Source organism: Lathamus discolor, chromosome 12 (genome assembly GCF_037157495.1).
Source record: "Lathamus discolor isolate bLatDis1 chromosome 12, bLatDis1.hap1, whole genome shotgun sequence".
Taxonomy (NCBI): Eukaryota; Metazoa; Chordata; class Aves; order Psittaciformes; family Psittacidae; genus Lathamus; species Lathamus discolor.
This window is the reverse complement of record NC_088895.1, coordinates 12352937-12371686: the sequence shown is the minus strand read 5'-3', so window position 1 is coordinate 12371686 and position 18750 is coordinate 12352937. Positions and strand designations below refer to the sequence as shown.

The 18750-nt window shown below is 51.5% G+C and overlaps 1 protein-coding gene across 1 annotated transcript; it reads left to right on the top strand.

Annotated features, from left to right (window-relative positions):
* The first annotated feature begins 1757 nt into the window (after positions 1-1757).
* On the top strand, positions 1758-18271 carry CAMKK2 (calcium/calmodulin dependent protein kinase kinase 2). The gene is made up of 18 exons (XM_065693134.1): positions 1758-1913; positions 6185-6310; positions 6737-7211; positions 7885-7932; positions 8101-8154; positions 8310-8361; positions 8454-8587; positions 9188-9224; positions 9998-10019; positions 10308-10396; positions 10618-10817; positions 10908-10961; positions 11224-11297; positions 11695-11782; positions 12028-12123; positions 12740-12868; positions 14640-14740; positions 15116-18271. The coding sequence occupies exons 3-18, from the start codon at positions 6774-6776 to the stop codon at positions 15186-15188; spliced, it is 1689 nt and encodes a 562-aa protein (XP_065549206.1). The 5' UTR covers positions 1758-1913; positions 6185-6310; positions 6737-6773; the 3' UTR covers positions 15189-18271.
* Positions 18272-18750: the final 479 nt, after the last annotated feature.

Here is an 18750-nt window from a genome sequence, read left to right as displayed (position 1 = left end):
ACGCTGGCTTTATGAACGCTGAGGAACAAAAACTAGTGGAAAATGTATGCGAAGCTGCTTTGTTCTTGTTTTAAGTGGTATAGAATGGGTCTCATTTAAAACATGTCCTTGCATTTAACCTGTCTACAGTCGCTGTTTACTCCATAGAAACAGATGGTGCTGGCAGAAGGGGAAAAAAAACAGGATTCAGTTGGAGAAGTCTAATGGTGCAGAGTCCCGGCGTTGTTCCGTGTGTCCTTGTACAAAGAGCAGCTGAGAGAAGAGATGAACAACAGCCCCAGCACAGCTTATTGTACGTGTTCTCCTGTAGGTGCTGGTGTAATTTACCTGCTCTGGTTTTAGGGGTGAATAAATGAAGACAGTTGCAACTAACGCAATATCTGATTTGCTGCCACTGAGTTCTAGTAATTAGATCCTTGTTTTGGATGTAGATGGGATTGCCCTTTTGTGAGTGTAAACATTGAGTGGTTGAACCTTGGGAATAGGGGATCCAGTCCTTGCACCTTGTGACTATATAGAAGGTGAACATCATGAGTATAAACGCTTGGAGATGCCCTGCCAGGAAGCACTAGATTAAACTGTGGCATTGTTAGCAATGCAAGAACAGCCCTAAACACGGCTCTGCTGGGTCAGAGAAGTTCTAAAATGGGGTTGAAAGAAGGGTAGTTCAGTGCTGGTTTAGTCGTCCCGCTTAAGTTGGATTGGATTGTGGTTGTTGGCAGGTAATCAGTGCATTGATTTTAAAACACTGACTTTATTTCTAACAGGGAAGAGCAGCGCAGGTTTGCAGGAACGCTGGTTTTGGTGGCTCACCCCCTCTCAGCTGCGTTTTAATCCGCATAATCCATAAAACATTTGGAGCACCTACAGTGTTCCAGTAAGTGCATAAACCTGACTTCTAGAGTGGCTTTCAAGATCCTGGTCAAAATAGCAGCGTTTATCCATAACACTTGTTTGGAAGCATGGCTCTGCTCCAGGGAGCTCTACATTGGCAAAGTGGTGCCCACATCACAAAGCAACAGCGTTTGCATCTGCTCGAGGTTGAAGCTGTTGCTTCAAGAAGGGAAGAGTCGATCAGGTGAGCGCAGCGCAAGAACGGTGCTTCATGGGAATGTTCTTGGTAAGGAAACCAGCCACGATTAGCGTGGACAAAGCAAGGGAGGTGTTTACAAAGGGCCGGTGCCAGCCAGGGAGCTCCAGCCTGTGCCCATGGGGCAGCGTTGCCTCCGTCCCAGCGCTGCAGAGCAGCAGCCTGGGCAGGAGCTGTGCTTAGAGGCAGTGGTAGTGGCCTGGTGGTGGCTGCTGTGACATTTCCAGAGAAGGGGGGGGTTTAGAAACCAGTTTAAGTGATTATTTAGGAAGCATTGGGCAGTGGCTCAGCAGAGCCCATGGTGGGGGCCGGTGCAGTTCAGCGCCTTTGGACCCGTTGACCTCATGCTGCAAAGCCAGTGTTTGCACAAGGGCAAAAGGGAAAGAAGCTCCGGCCGGGAGCGGCAAGAGGAGGCTCGGGCTTGTTGGCCAGACACCGGCGAGGAGTGGGACCGGCCGGAGCACCCCCCTAGGCTGCGCTGCGCGGTAAAGGCGGGGCCGCGGCCGGAGGGGGGATAAAATACTAAAACAAAGCAAAAAAAATCCTAAAAGCCCCAAACCGTAACAAAAAACCCACCCCAACGAGCGGCTTTAGGGGCGGGCGGGCAGGATGCGGCTGCCCGGGGGGAAACCTCCCCTTCCCCGGGGCGGAGCGGGGCCTCCCTCCCTCCTCCTGCCCTCCCTCCCTCTCTCCTTCCTTCCATCCATCCCTCCCTCCTTCCCTCGCTGCTGCCGCTGCCGCCGCCGGAGCGGAACCGAAAGCGAAGGCGGCTCCGGCTCCGCGGGGCTGCTCCCCCGGGCGGCGGAGCGGAGCGTCCCGCCAGGTCGGTGGCCGCGGGTGCGGGCGGGGAGGCCGGGGAGGGCTCGGCCGGGGCTGCGGCTGCGGAGACAAAGCCGCGCCTGGAGGCACCGGCACCGGCGGGTGTGGGCGGCCGGGCCGGGCCGGGCCGGGGATGCGCTGCGAGCCGGGAGCCGCAGCTCCTTGCAGCGGGGTTCGCAGGGGCCTGTGCGGGCATCCCGGCGGGGCGGGATCCGTGCTCGCATCTCCCCGTCCCTCTTCGGGTCGCTGCGGCGCGGCCGCCCGGGCCCGGCAGCATCCCGCTGGCCTTTCATATGCCGGTGGTACCCGGTGGGCTGTCAGCATCCGCGGGCTGGGGATGTGACGGGGTGGTGGCTGTCCCTGTGACACCAGGCGACCTGCAGACCCCGATGGGGCTCCCGACCGGGGAGGTGCGGGCTTGGAGTGGGGGGACCGGGAGAGTTAGGCCGTGGGGTTGGGAAAAAGAGGGGATTTTTAAAGTCAAGGAACAATGAGAGGTCAGGAGACAATGGAGGGGATGGAGTTGGTGGAGTGGCCGTGCGCCCGGGACAAGTCTTGTTAGGAGAAGCCACCGGTTTTGTTGCCGTGAGTGCCTGAGCGTGGTTAGGAGGTGGGACGCAGCCCTGTGGCCACGTGCACGGCACAGAGCATAAGGTGCGTGAAGGTAAAAGTAGAGACCAAGAGCAGCAGCGGGATGACCACAGGAAGCTGCTGCGATGGAGCTATGGGCTGACCACATGGCTGTGTGATGCTACCGGAGCAGAAACCATCCTTAAGGACAGGACCAGGTTGTCCTCAGGGCCAAGGGGGACTGTGCTGGGAGTCATTTGTGGTGGCTGTGGGTGCTGGAGCTTTGTTCATGGCCCCTAAATGGAGGGGTAGCCCCTCTGCTGGGATAAGGAGCCCATTCCCTCTCCTGGCCCCTCTCCGTGAGCACTTAGTTTTGGGAAAAGCAGCCAACAGAAGCCAAGAGCCCATCTGTGAGTGCACTGCGAGGGGTTTGATCGACCAGTGCTGCTCCAGGGAAGGTGGCTGTTTTCAGACTGGGGAGGTAATCTGGAGGAGGCTTTGCTTTCAGCTCAGCCCTAATGTCTTTTAAGTGGTGTTCACAAATCACAGAGCTGCTCTCATTTCCTTTCTTGTGGGTATTGTAGCTGGAGCTGTTGTTTCCAGGAAAGCTGGGATGCTGGACAAAGCGATGGTGGTTTCCTGGGTGCATCCTGGCCTGTGCTCAACACCGTGTCCTGAGCTTACACTCTTGTTTTGGGGTACTCATTGCTTAAGAAGTATCAGGCACTGTCATCAAGATTTCTTATAATCTCAGTAAGGATGTGTTTTGACTCCTAGTGAAACCCTCAGCTGGGCTTTGTGCTGTTCCAATGCTAGCAGCTTGGCTTTGCATTTCGACTCCAATGCTTTCCACTGCACTGGATGGGCCAGACAACGCAGGAGGCTCTTCTGTTCACTCCAGGGGCAATGAAAACCTTTGCCGCCTGGGCATGGGGGACCTGGTGTAGATGGCAGCTGGGTGTCTGTTTCGAGTATCTCATTAGCTTGGGTGCCTTCAAACTTCTAGAGAAGCTGATGAGAGATATTTTTCCATTAGAAGTCAGGCGGGGATGCATATGGTCTTTGTATACTACAGTGACTAATATATTTCTGGCAAGGTCTGCGCTCGCCCGTAGGAAGGGAAACTGTGATCGATGCCCCCGTTTGCTGCAGATGACACCACTCTTGGCACTAGCACTTCCACCGCTGACAGTGACCACAGGGAAAGCAAAATAGCCCCTGGACTCTGCCCAGCAAGGGTGATAACTGCCCCATGCACTGGCTATGGTTAACTGTTAACCACAGACCTTGGGTGGCAGCAGGGGGAGGATCCTCTGTGAGCGAACCCAGCCTTGGTTTAGGTGGTCTGTGTTCAGTTTTGTTATAAACAGCTTGGTTTTGCAGTGCATAAGCTGACCCCCATGGAAGGATGGAAGGGAGGTGTCACTGCTGGAGCTGCCACCCAGTCATATTGCCATAGGAGGGTCTGACCCTGACACTGTGGCCTTGCTGGAGGGAAGCATGGCAGGGGAAGGCAAGCATAAAGGAGCTGGGGGCACCCTGACATTGCTCACCTTGCACCGGGGTAGAGAAACAGCTCCAGGGAGGGAAGGACAGGCCAGTGCATCCATATGCTCCCATTTAAATCTGTGCAGCCAGTGCTGGCTGCAAGGTGCCATCCTCTTCCCTCCTGAAATCAGGCAGTGTGATCCCATCCGGAGGCGGGTGCATCCCAGCAGGGACCAGGCAGGGACCACATGCTCACAGCAGAGCTGGGGCGGCAGGAGGGGGCTGTCAAACTCACTTCCCTCTTGCGGGGGCTGATTTCACTCCCATTCGTTTCCACTGAGCCACGTGGACGCTGAGCGAGAGGGAGAGCCTGGGTTTCACAGACCTCATTTTAATATCCCTCTCCTTGCTGAATTAGATGCGAGACTGATTGCTTCGATAATCCTGCCGCAGCCGCTATGGGTTATGTGTGGATTGCAGCCAAAAGCCGTGCCGATAAATCATTCCTATACACCAGGCTGTTCGAGTTCCTGAGGATTTTGTGGGCATGTGCTGCTCGCTTTTACATAAGGATCTGCTGGAGTTCATACCAGAATGTGCCACTTTTCCCTGGGCAAACCGGGTGGGTTGGTGAAGCCAAGGGCTGTATTTCCCCTCTTTGGGTTTATTCCCCTCATGCTATTTCAGTTTTCCCTCTGGATGGGAATGCAGCTCTCCTCCTCAGCCTCGCCATGTGCTTGTTAAGGTTGCATTACCATTAGCAGTTGTCCCACATCCCATGGGGCTGTGTTCTACAGTGGGATCTATGATTCTGTGATCCCACGTTTGGGTTTCTTTTGGGGAAGGTATCATCTCACAGGGCAACCTCTGCAAAACCCCATGCTTGGTTCCTTTGCACACACACCAAGGGAAGAAGCCCCCGGATTTTCCACCCTTGCTGATATTGTGATGGTGCTTGGATGACTTTTAGCCTGTTTAGAGAGTCTGGGGGAGCCTGCTTGAACTCATCAGCCTATGTTTATCCTGGTCAAGGCAATTCTGGCCAGGGCATGCTCAGCTCTCAAGTGTGGCAGAGGCTTCAGAACTCAGTGTTGCTTTAGCCTGGCAAAGTTCAGCACGAACCCTTGGAAATCCGGATGCAGGCGGGATGCCCACCTGTGTTGTACCACCATCGGGGACCAGTGCTGCAGCCAGTGATGCTCCTGGGGTGCCCTCATCCATCAGCTGCCTTTTTAGGTGCGGCTGTGGCACATGGTGAGGGCACACGGCATGGCATTCCGGATCAGCTCCGGCTTCGGGGGACAGCTATTTATATGTGTCCGCTGGCAGCGTGCCCGAAGCAAGCCAGGCAAATGGCAACTGGCCTCGAGATGCACCCCGGAGGGTTCGGGATGAACGGGGCAAGCTGCCTGTTTGTTTTAATCCATTTTAGGAGTGCATTAAAACACGCTGCCGTGGCCACCAGCAGCACCAGGGAGGGGATTTTGCAGCCACAATGCCCAAGACAAGGAGCTCCCAGCTCTCCTGCCCAGCAAAGCTCCAACCGGGAGCGGATTCAGCCTTGTGAAACACGGCGTTTCTGGAATAGTTTGTCCTTGTTGCTGTTCGTTGGCTTATTTATAGCCTCCCCATCCCTTGCGTGTCTCTGCGCCTCGAAACAGCAAGCGGTGCCGGGTCGGCTTCAGCTCCAGGCTGATCCCACTCAGGCAGAAAAGCCTCCAGTTTATGGATTGGTGTTGAAAACAGCAATTAGGCCATTGTGGAGCCTTGAGGAAGGGGGAGAGGGTTTGATTTCTGCACTTGACCCGTGATTTCTGCGGGGCTGATTCAGAGTGCTTGTGCTGCGGGTGCATCACGGAAACTTCAATGGAGATGAGTGGAGCTAATTTTAACTGCCCGCCTCGCTGAGGTGTGGGACCCAGGCAGGAAAACGCCTCAAGCCTTGTTCCTGCTCCTGGGCTGTGTTTTGGGATGGGTTTTTCTTCATTTGCTTCTGCAGAAACTCGTTAACCTAGAAATTAAAACCAGCCCCGGCACCGCGGCAGGGCAGAGCCGTGGCTCACACCCAGCCAAGCGTCCGAGTGCCCCAGCTGCAGCAGGACATTCGGGGTGTGCGAACCAGCACCGTTTCCTACCCTTCTTGAATTGCTACTGAAGTATTTGAGAATCTTTAAGTGTTCTTTGTGGCTCACTGAATTGTTTCTCTTGTGTCTCAAGGTTCAGGAACCGGAGTTTTGCACAGGAGGCTGTAGGGAACCCGGAGCAAGGAAGAGAAATCACTGGCAATGACAGGCTGCGGGAGGAGGCAGTGAGCCCAGGGGCTGATCCTGCACCCCACACGTGGTAAGTGGGTCCCCGTGCCTCTAAACTGCGTTGTTCAGGGGGTGTTTGGCAGAGATTTGCCTGCTCTGACTGCAGGACTGAGCAGGAAAGCATGGAACCAAGTGGTATTTATGCCAGTGTAGTGCAGGGCTGGATCCTGCCCCTGTAAAATACCCCTTTAGGGTATTTCTGTAGCAGAAATTACAGGGCTGTTATTCCCTGGCGTGTTTAAATAAAGGGGGTGAAAGGAGCAGTGCTGGCAGCCTTGGAGCTGAGGCTGGTCCCTGCCTGGGGTCTGCCCCATGGCAGGGTGGGCGCACATCCTGGTGCCATCCTGCTGCTGCCTTGGCTTTATGGATGAATAAATTAATCAATCCACAGAATAACAACCCGTGGGAGGAAATCCTGCTCTCCAGGGGAGCCCACTGAGCTGCTGTGTGTTTGCAGGTCCCAGCACGGCCAGGATGAGGCCGTTGGTCGCACCATGCCATCATGCATCCTCAGCAGCTCTCCCACCCTGCGGCCCCTCTGCTGTGACAGAGGCTGCGGCCACCACGTGCCTGGGGCGCCTCGGGACCCCCCGGCGCTGAGCCTCCACTGTCCCAGCATGGCCTCGCTCATCGTGGTGACCGAGTACGACACAACGGGGAGCATGAGTGAGGAGGAGGAGATGAACGTGTCCGGTGGAGAGGGCTTTGGGGACAGCCAGGAGCCCAGGGCGAAGCTGCACCTCTCTGGCCGAAAGCTGTCCCTGCAGGAGCGGTCGCAGCCGGCCCGCTCCCCCGGGAGCAGCGATAGCACCAACGAGCGCTTCATCTACCCGTCCCTGCCGTACTCCCCAGTGACGTCCCCACACTCCTCCCCACGGCTGCCGCGGCGGCCGACAGTGGAGTCGAACCGCGTGTCCATCACAGGGCTGCAGGTGAGGGGGGATGAACACTTGTACACGTGTTTGGTCCCCTGTGGCATTCCTTCTTGCTTGAGTTTTTCGGGATCAAACCCCATGGCATCTTGTGGTGGGTGGCAGTGGGACATCCTGCTCCATCCTGGGCTATAGAGACAGCCCTGGGGAGGTGGGACCCAACAGCTCACCACACTTTGTGCCTGTTGCAGATGGTACCAGGCTGTGTTTTGGGGATGCGCTTGGCACACTGTGATTTTCCTCATCTCCCAGTGAAAAAGAGAAAAAATCCACTGAGATCTAAAGAGAAAAAGCCCCTGTCTGGCCCCAGCCTTCCAGTGCTGCCAGGAAACAGGCAGCAAGCAACTGCTTTGCCCATAAGAAATAGAAATACTCAGCACTAAGCCACTGGCATTAAAGCTCTGGGGCTCTCCCCACCACCACGTGCCCCTGGTGCACTCCTGTTCCACATGAGCAGACAATATTGCCTGCTGGGCCGTTAACGCTCACAATTAGCTGCCTATAAACACACCAACACGTGGCTGGTGCTCATGGCTCACGGATCAAAGCTGCCCAGCCCCGAGCAGAGCAGGGTGTGAGTTTGCACAGAGTTTTTACTGGAGATTGCAAAGGAGCGGAGTGAATGCAAGTGATTTGGTGGCTCATGTCAGATCCCCCTTTTCTCTCCCCGCAGGACTGTGTGCAGCTCAACCAGTACAAGCTGAAGGATGAGATTGGGAAGGTGAATATGGGCTGGGTTTGGGGTGGGATGGGGGGATTTGGGATGGTGCTGATGGAATTGTATTTATCTTTAAAATTATTAATTCTTCTTATGAATTATTATGACTTTAAAATTATTATTAATAAATTCATCCCTTTAATATTAATTAAAAGCTTTGTCCCTTTCTAGGGCTCCTACGGGGTGGTGAAGCTGGCCTACAACGAGGACGATAACACCTACTATGTGAGTAGTGCATGTTCCCAGAGCCCACAGAGGCAAGTGGGATGAGGTTGGATCCCCTCTGCTGACTCCCTGCTCGGCTCCATGCCAGCCCCATCCCATCAGCCCTATTTTATCTTTGCTTTGCCTCAATTCCCATGTTCTTTCCCCTCTTGCAGGCAATGAAGGTTCTCTCCAAAAAGAAGCTGATGAGGCAGGCAGGCTTCCCCCGTAAGTGGCATCAAAGCTTCAGGTTGTGGGGTGCTTTAGGGACCTGTGAGGTTCATTCCCAACTGGACACCCCATCTTTGCCTTTCCCACAGGCCGCCCGCCACCCCGCGGAGCCAAAGCTGCTTCTGAGGGCTGCCTGCAGCCCAAAGGGCCCATTGAACAGGTCTACCAGGAGATTGCCATCCTGAAGAAGCTGGACCACCCCAACGTGGTGAAGCTGGTGGAGGTGAGCATTGGCCAGCCCCTTCCAAAATCCACCTTGAGTGTGAAGGAGCCAGGATGCCGCGGGGATGGCCTGGGGAAGAGGAGCTGGGATGGCCATGGCAGGTGCTGCCTATGGGAGACTCCTGTTTTCCCTGGTTTAAAAGGGCTTTTTATTCTCATCTCCTAAAAGAGGATTTTTTCTTCCATGCCCAGAAAGGGAAATGCAGAAAAATGTCACTTTCTTGGGGGAAACAAAGTGCTCAGAAGGGTTTTGAGGAGGAGCTGGTGTTTCTGTGGGTTCTGTGGTGCAGCCACCCTGCCCTCCACCCACTGCCTGCATGTCCATCAAGATTTAAGGATGTGCAGGCTGGAGTTGATTTGGCTTGTGAATCAGATGATGCTTCCTGTGTGTTTTAAATATTTACTTCCTTAAAGTACAGCTCTATCTCTGTCCTCTTGGGTGTTTTCCCCACCCCTCGTGGGTAGAAGCTCAGAGATTAGCAGACGGTGCTAATGGTGCAGATGGTGCAGAACTGAGATGGCTGCTAAATAAAAAACCACCATGTTTTAATTGGCAAGGATTTGGGGGGCTGTCTAATTCCCTTTCTGCTTCTTTTGGCAGGTCTTGGATGACCCCAGCGAGGACCACTTGTACATGGGTAACTGGCCACTGCCCTGCGGTGCTTGTGGGGTGTCAGTGGGATGGGGTTTGGCAGGGCAAAGAGATGCTCCTGTGTTTTGGGGTGACTGTTTTGGGGTTGGGTCTCTCTGGTGTGGCCTGGATGTGCCGGAGGAGCTAATTCCCTCTAATGGTCAGAGAAATTGGGATCCAATCTGGGTTCAGAAAGGAGACTGGAGTTCTTTATAGCACTTTAGAGGCTTTAACTGGACACCAGGGCTTGCTTGGCCATGGGAGGCACCAGTGTCATGTTCTCAGGCTGCTAGAAAGCGACTTCATTTCTTTGGCTTCGAGAACAAAGCACGTGTTAGTTATCCATGGCACAAATGAGCCACTTCCCAACCTCTCTTGCAGGCTGCAGTGGTTTGCTTGATGTAAATACACACAGTTTTGGAGGAGGTGTTTCTTTTCCATCACTTATATTCAGCCTCTGCCAGCAGAGGAGTGTGTGATGCCTTCATGGCCAAGTGCAGGGGTTTGCTTGGGGCTTTGCAGGCAAACTGGGGGGTTTAGTGGGCCACTTCCATGAGGCCGAAGCTGCAGCACTGATGAGGTAGTTGGCAGCATCCCCTCAACTGAAAATGGGAGCAACCAAAACACCACGTGCCTTGCATGAGGTGACATCTCCTTATTTAAAAAAATACATTATTTTTTGTGTTTTTGTTGTTAAAATAATTGCTTTGTGCTGAGATTGTGCTCATAGGAGCTCTAACCTGGACGTGATCAGTAATCACCTTCTCTTTTGTGTTCCAGTGTTTGAACTGGTGAAGCAAGGGTGAGTATTGGATTCCAGATTTAAACCTACTAAAGCATGAACAGGAGGTGGGTTTGGTGGTGGCACAGCTCGGCCACCTGAGGCTGCTGCAGGACATAGAGGGGATGGGGAGGTTCGTGGTGGGTCTCCTACACGTTTGGGTCACATCTCCCCAACCTGGTCACAGCTGTGTACACCCTGTGCCTGCCTTCAGGGCTGTGCGCTGTCACCAGATGGTAGTAAAGCCTCTGAGACCTGTGTTGGCACATCTGGATTGGGATCAAGCTCTGTTCTCTGTTGCCTTTGCAGCCCTGTGATGGAAATCCCAACCCTGAAACCTCTCAGTGAGGACCAGGCTCGGTTCTACTTCCAGGATCTGATCAAGGGCATTGAATACTGTAAGTGTCTTCCAAAAGGATGGTATTCTTTACTGTTATTCTTTTCTAAACACATGGGGCTGCACTTCCTGCTGCGGTGCGGTGCCCTTTCTGGTGGCACAAGCTTCTGCACAGGGGTTTTTGAAGCTGGAGCTGGTCATGGTGTTAGCAGAAAGGCTTTGTGGCTCCTCTGCTGCAGAGCGGTGCTGCTGCTGAATCCCTTGTTTCTCCTCTGGCTGCAGTGCACTATCAAAAGATAATCCACCGGGATATCAAACCTTCCAACCTCCTGGTGGGGGAAGATGGGCACATCAAGATTGCTGACTTCGGAGTCAGCAATGAGTTCAAGGGAGCTGATGCCCTCTTAACCAACACAGTGGGCACCCCTGCCTTCATGGCCCCAGAGACGCTCTCCGAAACCAGGAAAATCTTCTCTGGAAAGGTATTTAATAGCAATTTGAGGGTTTTTGGACTGATCTTCTGTTCACACACTGTCTGCTGCAGATCTAACTGTGCTTCCTTCCCTCTGCAGGCTTTGGATGTCTGGGCCATGGGGATCACTCTATACTGCTTCGTGTTTGGGCAGGTAAAGAGACTTGAGTTTTCAGTGCTGTGGGTTGTTGGTGTGTGCCTCCATTGTACCAGATATGTGGTGGGATCTGCACTCCTGTTTGAGCATTTTACTCCAATGTTACTTTCACTGTGTTTCCTGATAGAACAGGAAATCTTCTGGTATTTCCTATAACCCTCCTTCAAACACTAGGAGATCCAATTGCTCAGTTGGCTGCCCCACTGCTGCCTCTTATCAGAGGTCATTGCTTTTCTCATTGCTTTTTTCTCCATGGCAGTGCCCTTTTATGGATGAAAGGATCCTCAGTTTACACAATAAAATCAAGACCCAAACGCTGGAGTTCCCAGACCAGTAAGTGCTCAATAAACTACCGCCCAGCCCTTATTTTAAAGCTCATTTGAGCCATTTCTGAGCGGCCTGGGTGGAGCTGGCCCTGCTGGGCTGTGGGTTTGCAAAACTCAGGCTCTGAGCCCTTCTGTTGGCCCTAGAAAACTTCCTTTGCATCAAACATGAAGGCAGCATCTCTTGGTTTGCAGTTGCTGAAGGAGTGACTGAAGCTGCAGAGGCGTTTGTGAGGGAACAGATTAACCTCAGCAGTTGCTGCCTGTTGGGTTTTAGCCTGGGTGGAAGTGGTGTTGGGCTCGCCCAGCCCTGTACATGTGGGATCTTGGTTTGGGTTGCACACAAAGAGGTATTTTGCAGCACCCATCCCCTTCCCCATCTCATCTCTCTTCTCTCCTTTCCCCAGGCCAGAAGTTACAGACTTCTTGAAGGATTTGATTACGCGGATGCTGGATAAAAATCCTGAATCCAGGATTTCGGTCCCAGAAATCAAGGTATTGACCCAGCCCGCTGGTGTTGGCTGTGGCTTCACTTCTGTTGGTTTGTCCTTACTTGTCTCTTTTTGGGAGTCAGTTTGATCGCGCCAGGCTAGGTCCTCCCCCTTTGCCCAGGTCCCTGGGCAGGTAAGTCCCAGCTCTTTCCCCTGCTCCGGGACCTGCTCAGCTTTGGGACCTTTGGTGCCTAGAGAAGTCAGAGGCAAAAGGAAATCCCCTGAGCACAGTATTTCCTCTGCTACCAGGAAAGTACTGTGCAACAGCCTTTCGTAGGAGATTTCTGGTCCTGTGCCCCTGCGAGAGCCTGGAAGGGGCGAGAAGCTGAGAAAATGGAGACTAAGGTAGGGGGAAAGGATTGTGGGGGAATTGTGGAACCATTCTGTGCTCCTCCGGCAGCTGCCCCGGATGCCTGGTGTGTGGGCAAGGAGAAAGAGGAGCTTCTGCCTTCTGTCGTGGATTAATTCAGGTCCAAGACTAGGGCTTGGTGGGTCTCCCCATCACTATGGCTCATACGTATGGTCCAGAATACATCACTCTTGGCACTCATAGAATCACAGAATAGTTCGTGTTGGAAAGGGCCTTAAGATGGACCTTAAGATCATCTAGTTCCAACCCCCCTTGCAGTGATGTTAGACCATGTCACTCTCATCTTACAGATGAGAGTGAAAATAAGTCTTCTTCCCTAAAACCCACTGAGACTCAATGCAGTAGGTCACCAGTTGTGTAGATGGGGCGAGCTCTGGCTCTGGATGAGCCACACCACACCATTTTCTGCTCCTGGTGGTGTTGGGGTGAGCTGGCTCACCACTGAAGTGGCACATCTCTCCCCTGCTCCCTGGTCCTTCAGGAGCACGTAGGGGCCGTAGCTTGGGCGAGGAGATGCGTTTGCCAGGCTTGTGTTGTTGGAGTCCTGAAAAAGAGGAAATCGTTCCTGACAGGCTGTGTTATTAATTGAAGTTGCACCCTTGGGTCACCAAGAACGGAGCGGAGCTGCTGCCCACGGAGGATGAGAACTGCACCCTCGTTGAGGTGACAGAGGAGGAGGTGGAGAATTCGGTCAAGCACATCCCCAGCCTGGCCACTGTGGTGAGTATGAGGGAGATGATGGTCTGTGGATGCACAGCCGGGTCCACGCTGCCTCCAGGGATGGTCCCAAGCAGCTGGAGGTTGCTGCTGAAGGACAAAAGCATTGGGCAGGATTAGAGCAAAGACTTCTCCTCTCTCAGAAAGAAGTGTTGCAAGACGGGGTCTCAGCATCTTGCTGGAGGTGGCCAAAGTATTTCAGAGTGGTCCCAAAGGGATCTGTCAGTGGGTTCCTGGTCCTCACGCTTGACCTGGCTGCCTAAATACCACTACATTTGCTCAGGGCAAAAGAGCATCTGGTCAAGATCTGCCTGTGTTTGGGAGCCAGTGTGTTAGCCAGGCACAAGGAGCTCCTGCCCTGCTCTGCCCACCTAGCCTTAGGGGCTGCAGGAGCTTACTGGGATGAAGCTTTTATCTGGGCCACGGTGTGCTCCAGCCCCCGCCTGCAGCTATTCTTGGTGAACTCATCTCTTTTCAAGCTCGTATTTTTATTCTCTGCAACCCACTGTGGTGGTGAGAACCACAGCGTAACCCTGCCGTGTGTGGGAAGTGAAATCATTGAGGGGTTTAAATCTAACAATTCCTTTGGATGTCCTTATGCTGGGGAAGTGACCATTCACAGTTCCCTGTCACAGTGTTATCAGCCTGTAGACACCCAGGCTGTGATTTGTTGAAGTACAGGTCTCCCTTTGAAGCCCCTTTTCTGTCTTGTGGCTGTGCCCACATCTGGCCCCGTTTCTGGAGCTCTCTCCTACTTCGGTACCCACATGAGTCTCTTCAACCACAGATATGTTAACATGCAAATGTGCCTTGTGCTGCTTAAGCTGAAAGAGCAGATCTCGCTCTAATGAGATCACCACTGATGAGGGGGTTTCCCCCTTTCTCCTGTTTGGAGGTGACTTCTTGTGATGAAGTGGAGGATGCCTCAGTGCTCCCAGCCCTGTTTAAATCCAGGTGTGTTTAGCACAGCTCAGGGCAAATGAGCTTTTACTGACTCTTGCCTCTTAAATAACACCGCCTCCAGGCAGAGCTTGTGCTTCCCATTTGCATTTGTTCTTCAGAATTACCCTCGGGTGCCTGATCTTTGTGCATCCAACTGCAGGCATTAACACTGAGATTCACGTGGCTTCAACTTGCCCTGTGGGACCTCGATGGCACGTGCATTTCAGACGTGTAAGAGCTCTTGGTGGTGAGCAGATAAATAAGGCACAGAAGGATGAGAAGCAGTATCAAATGAAGCCAGGGGTTCCCAAAGCACGATGCATGTGCTGAGGCAGGGCCAGTGCTGCTCACTGGTTGTTCTCTGCTCCCACCAGCAAAATAAGTCGGGGGGTGACTGGGAAGAACCCTGATACTTGTTCTGTTCCCAGCAGCCTAAGGCAAAACTGTGGCGGTTCCTTCCTTCCCTTCTCCCTTTCCAATGAATTCCTTTGCCAGGTAATGATGGGGAACTGGGGATTTGCAGGCACTGGATGCAACAATCAGTAAAACCTACTTCTGGGGGGAGAAAACCTTCCCAAACTTGGCTTTGCTCTTCTTTCCAGCTGCTCACAGCTAGTGTGGCTGTCATCTACGTGTTCAGTTGCACCATGGTTTTCAGAGGATACAGCCCAGTTGCAGACTTGTAAACATGTTTCCTTCTGCTTTTTCGTTGTAAGAGAACTTTGACTTGTTTTCGCTTGTTTTCATAATCACTTCGCCATGAGGGTTGGATGTTCCTGTTGCTCTTGAATGACAGGAAAGCATCCTGATGAACTCCAATCTGGTCTTGCAGATCTTGGTTAAAACGATGATCCGGAAGCGATCCTTTGGGAACCCATTTGAGGGGAGCAGGAGGGAGGAGCGGTCGTTGTCTGCCCCTGGGAACCTGCTGCCGTAAGTGTCATCACTTCACCTCGACCTCAGATGATGTTTGCAGCTTGTCTTAATGGAAATTGTCTCTGGAAGTCACTGCAAAGAACAGGAAAATTTGAGCAGTTTGGCTTGAATCTTTTGTGTGGGGCTGTGGCTGGGATATTCACACACCCTCTGTGTGACCTGTAACTGCTGTGGGATGATGTTTTGTGATATGACATATCCTGCTACTTCAATAGGCTGAAAAGGATCTTCCTATGGCACTTCCAGCCTGTTACAGGGGAGTTGGGAGGGGATAAGACACATGCTCAGGGTCCCGAAGCTCCCATGATGCTGGTGCCTCTGCTTTGGCTTTTGTAAGCCACTCAGCAACCATTTTGTTTCCTTTGAAAGCAGGAAACAAGGCAGTGAAGATAATCTGAAATGCAACGACTTGCCCAACGTGGGAGAGGAGGAACCTCTTTCGTGAACATCAACTTCATGGTTCTGTTGAGCAGCTTGGTCCAGGGCACGTTACAAAGCGTGCAGCTGAGGATGAGCGACATCAACAGAGCCTGCACCAAACACAGCATGACACGGCGCTATCTCAGTATAATGCTGGATGTAGAGCTTACACAGCAGCATGTTACCAGACATCCGACTACTTGTCATGAACATCGAGCATCTCCGATCGCTTGGACTGCTGACTTCCTACAGGAAAGGCGCTGGCTGGCAGCAGAGGTGAGCTTGTGTGGAGCAAAAAGAACCCAACAAAGCATTCAAACATGCATTTGGAACTGCTTTTAATGCCAAATAGTTTCCAGGGACTGATGCCAGCATCCCAGGGGTGCTGTAGGCCCATCGTGTAGGTGACACACACAACAGTAAAACTACACTTTGAGGGTTCACAGCCTGCCGGAAATGTTGCATCTATTTCTCGTCATTCTGGTTTGGTTTTAACTGACATCTTTTTAACTGCATGGGAACAAAGCAAAAAGCCACCTTTCCAGCTTTCTAAAGAATGCCTGCCTTTGTGAGCCAAGCTGTACTAAAGCAGCATCTTCGGGACGCTCAGAAAGTGAGGTTAATTACCTCCCAATGTAATTAATGCCATTCCTAAGGTCTTGGTGTGATTAGGACTTGGTAAGTTGAGTATTCAGTGTATGAAAGGAAAAGGTATTTAAGGGCTTAAGTTCAGTCTGAACTATTTTTGCTGCAGACACAGGAGTGAAAGGTGGTGTTTAGCTGAATGTTTGTTTTGAACAGCGGGAGAAGCACTAACAACTGTTTGTTTCTAAGTCTTTTACTTGATCTAGGTAGATATATTATGAAATATAAAATTCAGGGTAAAATCCTTCACTTCCATGTACATTACATGGTTTACTACAATTAAAAATAATACAAGTTATGCTATTTTTTAAGTATAGATTTAGGGCTTGCTTAGAATTTAAGATCTTAATGAAATACTTAGATTAGGTAGTAATTTTCCAAACTCTTAACCTGGATTCTGGGGCCAATGCTATGTATTTTTGCAAGTTCGTTACCAGTAATTTGTGAATGCCTGTGGATCAGAGGCTTGTTAGTAAATTAAGTGTATACCTAATTCATGGATTGTTTCTTATGAAGAGCTCCTTCACCTTCAGTCAGATTACTCTGATTATTTTGTGGTGCTTGTAAAAAAAATAATCATCTATTGTGTGGTGGGAGAGATTCCGATGTCCAGATTTGCTTGGACAAAGCTGGAGAATGGCAGAGTATGGATGAGCTGGAGAAGAATCAGGGTTTGCTTGAGGAAAGGGGTCGCGGTAAGTACAGTTCTGTGGATGGAGCATGGGACTTGGGGGGTAAGATCTGACAATGTCTGATGTGGTTGCGTGACCTTGAATGAGGTGTTGAAGTGATGGCGTACCTGAAAGAGGGGGATGATTCGCATGTCCCAAGCATGTAAGGGACTGCTAAGGTGTAATTCTTTGCCCTGAGGAAGAAGACACTAAGAGAGACCCAAGTATTTTGGTTAATGGTAAGACCTCTGCCTGCTAACCCTCACCACACTTCAGGAAGTGAACATCCCCTTGTCTTCCTTTACCTTGGGCAGCATGCCAAGGTCCTTTTCCCCACTGCAGCTTCCTGGTTAAGACAGGTCTTTGTTAAAGCCAGGACAGCGTTAGCAAGTGCACGGGTGCCTACACAAACTGGCCCTTACATCTTTTGATCACTTGAATTAATGTTCCCCCTAAACCACAATTTATTACCAAAACACTTTGGGGCTGGTCTCTCTCCAAAGCCAGTGACAATGGTTTGTGGTTTAGGAGCAGTACTATGGAGTTTGGAGCCATAAGACATGCACTGTTTTCCTACCATTTTACTCAGAGGCTATGCCAAAGCCCTGCAGCTTCAGCTACGGCAAAACCAAACAGGTAACTTGAGTGCCAGCACTATTACAGTTGCCTGCTACCCCCTTCCTAAACAGGAATGTGTGTGAGGGGGCATCCTCTAACCCTGCAAATGGACTTGTTCTGCCAAAAAAAAAAGAAACAATTAAAAAGAATCAGGGAATGTGATTGTTTGTAGCTGGTGCATAGTAACATGTGTGGTGTGTTTCTGTTAAAGGTGAGTTGTAGAGATGCTCTGTGCTGTGTATCTCGGGTGTGTGATTTGTCGGGTGCCTAGTGAGGCAGTTTACACTTACCAAACAGGCTTGTCAGGCGCAACGCAGCTTCCGAACAGAAGAAACTGTACCAGTTCCTCGATGCCCAGCCACAAAGCCACTGGGTCTCAGGCACTACCATAGCTCAGTGTCTTACAGTGAGCATGGGCTTGGTTCAGGAGGATCCTCAAGCTCCAGAACGATTGTCTCTCAGTGCCAGCTCTGGGCGGGCTGCAGCCAAACGCACATCTGTGAAACAAACTCGATGTCAATTGTTCTTGCTGATGAGTTCTGTTGAAAGCATAAAGCGTGGCTGTGTGAGGAAGGGCTGTCTAACTGCATGACCTGCTAGAGAAGCTGTGCTGTATATAGTAATGTGCTCAGTTCCCCAGCGGCTGTTCCTTTGTAGTAGAGCTAGCTTCTTTCTTATAGTGAAGTAAACATTTTGCTTGTGCCTTGGAACTGGGCTCTAGCTTGATTTCCCCAACTCCCTTCCTCTTCAAGCAAGCCCAGTGCTGACTGTAGGCTTAATGCTGGGTACTAAGCCATTTTGGCTCTGAAAGCACACAGGAAAGTGCTAAGGGGAAACCAGGCCTCTTGTCTGAGTAGTTTTCCTTGGTGGTCCTCTCTTACCTATCAGGCAATTGATCCATTTGTTTTCTAAGGTCCTGAACTATTGCTGATTTTTATACTGTTTGTTTAATGACCAAGGCTTGTGTTTCATTCCTACCCCTTTATTATGCATTTAACTTTATCAGGTGTATCAAGTTTAAATACTGTGTATTTACCACTTTTAAATTATATTACCTAAGAAGAAAGGAGAAAACATCCAACAACTAAGTGTTTTTCCACAGCGCTGTTCAAACTTCACTGTACAAGTTGAAATAAATGACATGCAACCAAACCCAGTTAGTGATCAAGTGGAACCATTATCCTGTTTGACTGGTCTTTACTAAGCTCCGAGAGACTCCTTGTTGTAAGAGGAGCCTGAAGGCACCTCCCTGCATTAGTGAAGGGTGGTGCTCTGCCATTATTGGGGTCAGGATGAGACCACAGCGGCTCCAGCCACTGCATCATCCAAACTGGGCCATTCACATGTACAGACTGGAGGTCTGATTCTGTCCCATTTGAACTGAGACACTCAGCAGCAGCAGGCAAATAAAGAATAAAACAAAAGGTGAGCCATGCTCAATTAACCCACCCTGACCTCTACCTCTCAAGCCTTTTCCCTTTTTAATGCAACATACCCAGACATGGTGTTAAGAGATCCAAGGTGGAGCAGAAGCTGTTCTCACTGCATCACTCTTGAGAGACCCAAGAGGCCAAGCAGACAGCAGCACTGGCTTTGATAGCCCTCCTCTAATGGTAGCTGTGTAAAATGAAGACAGTTCTCGCTGCCCCTAAC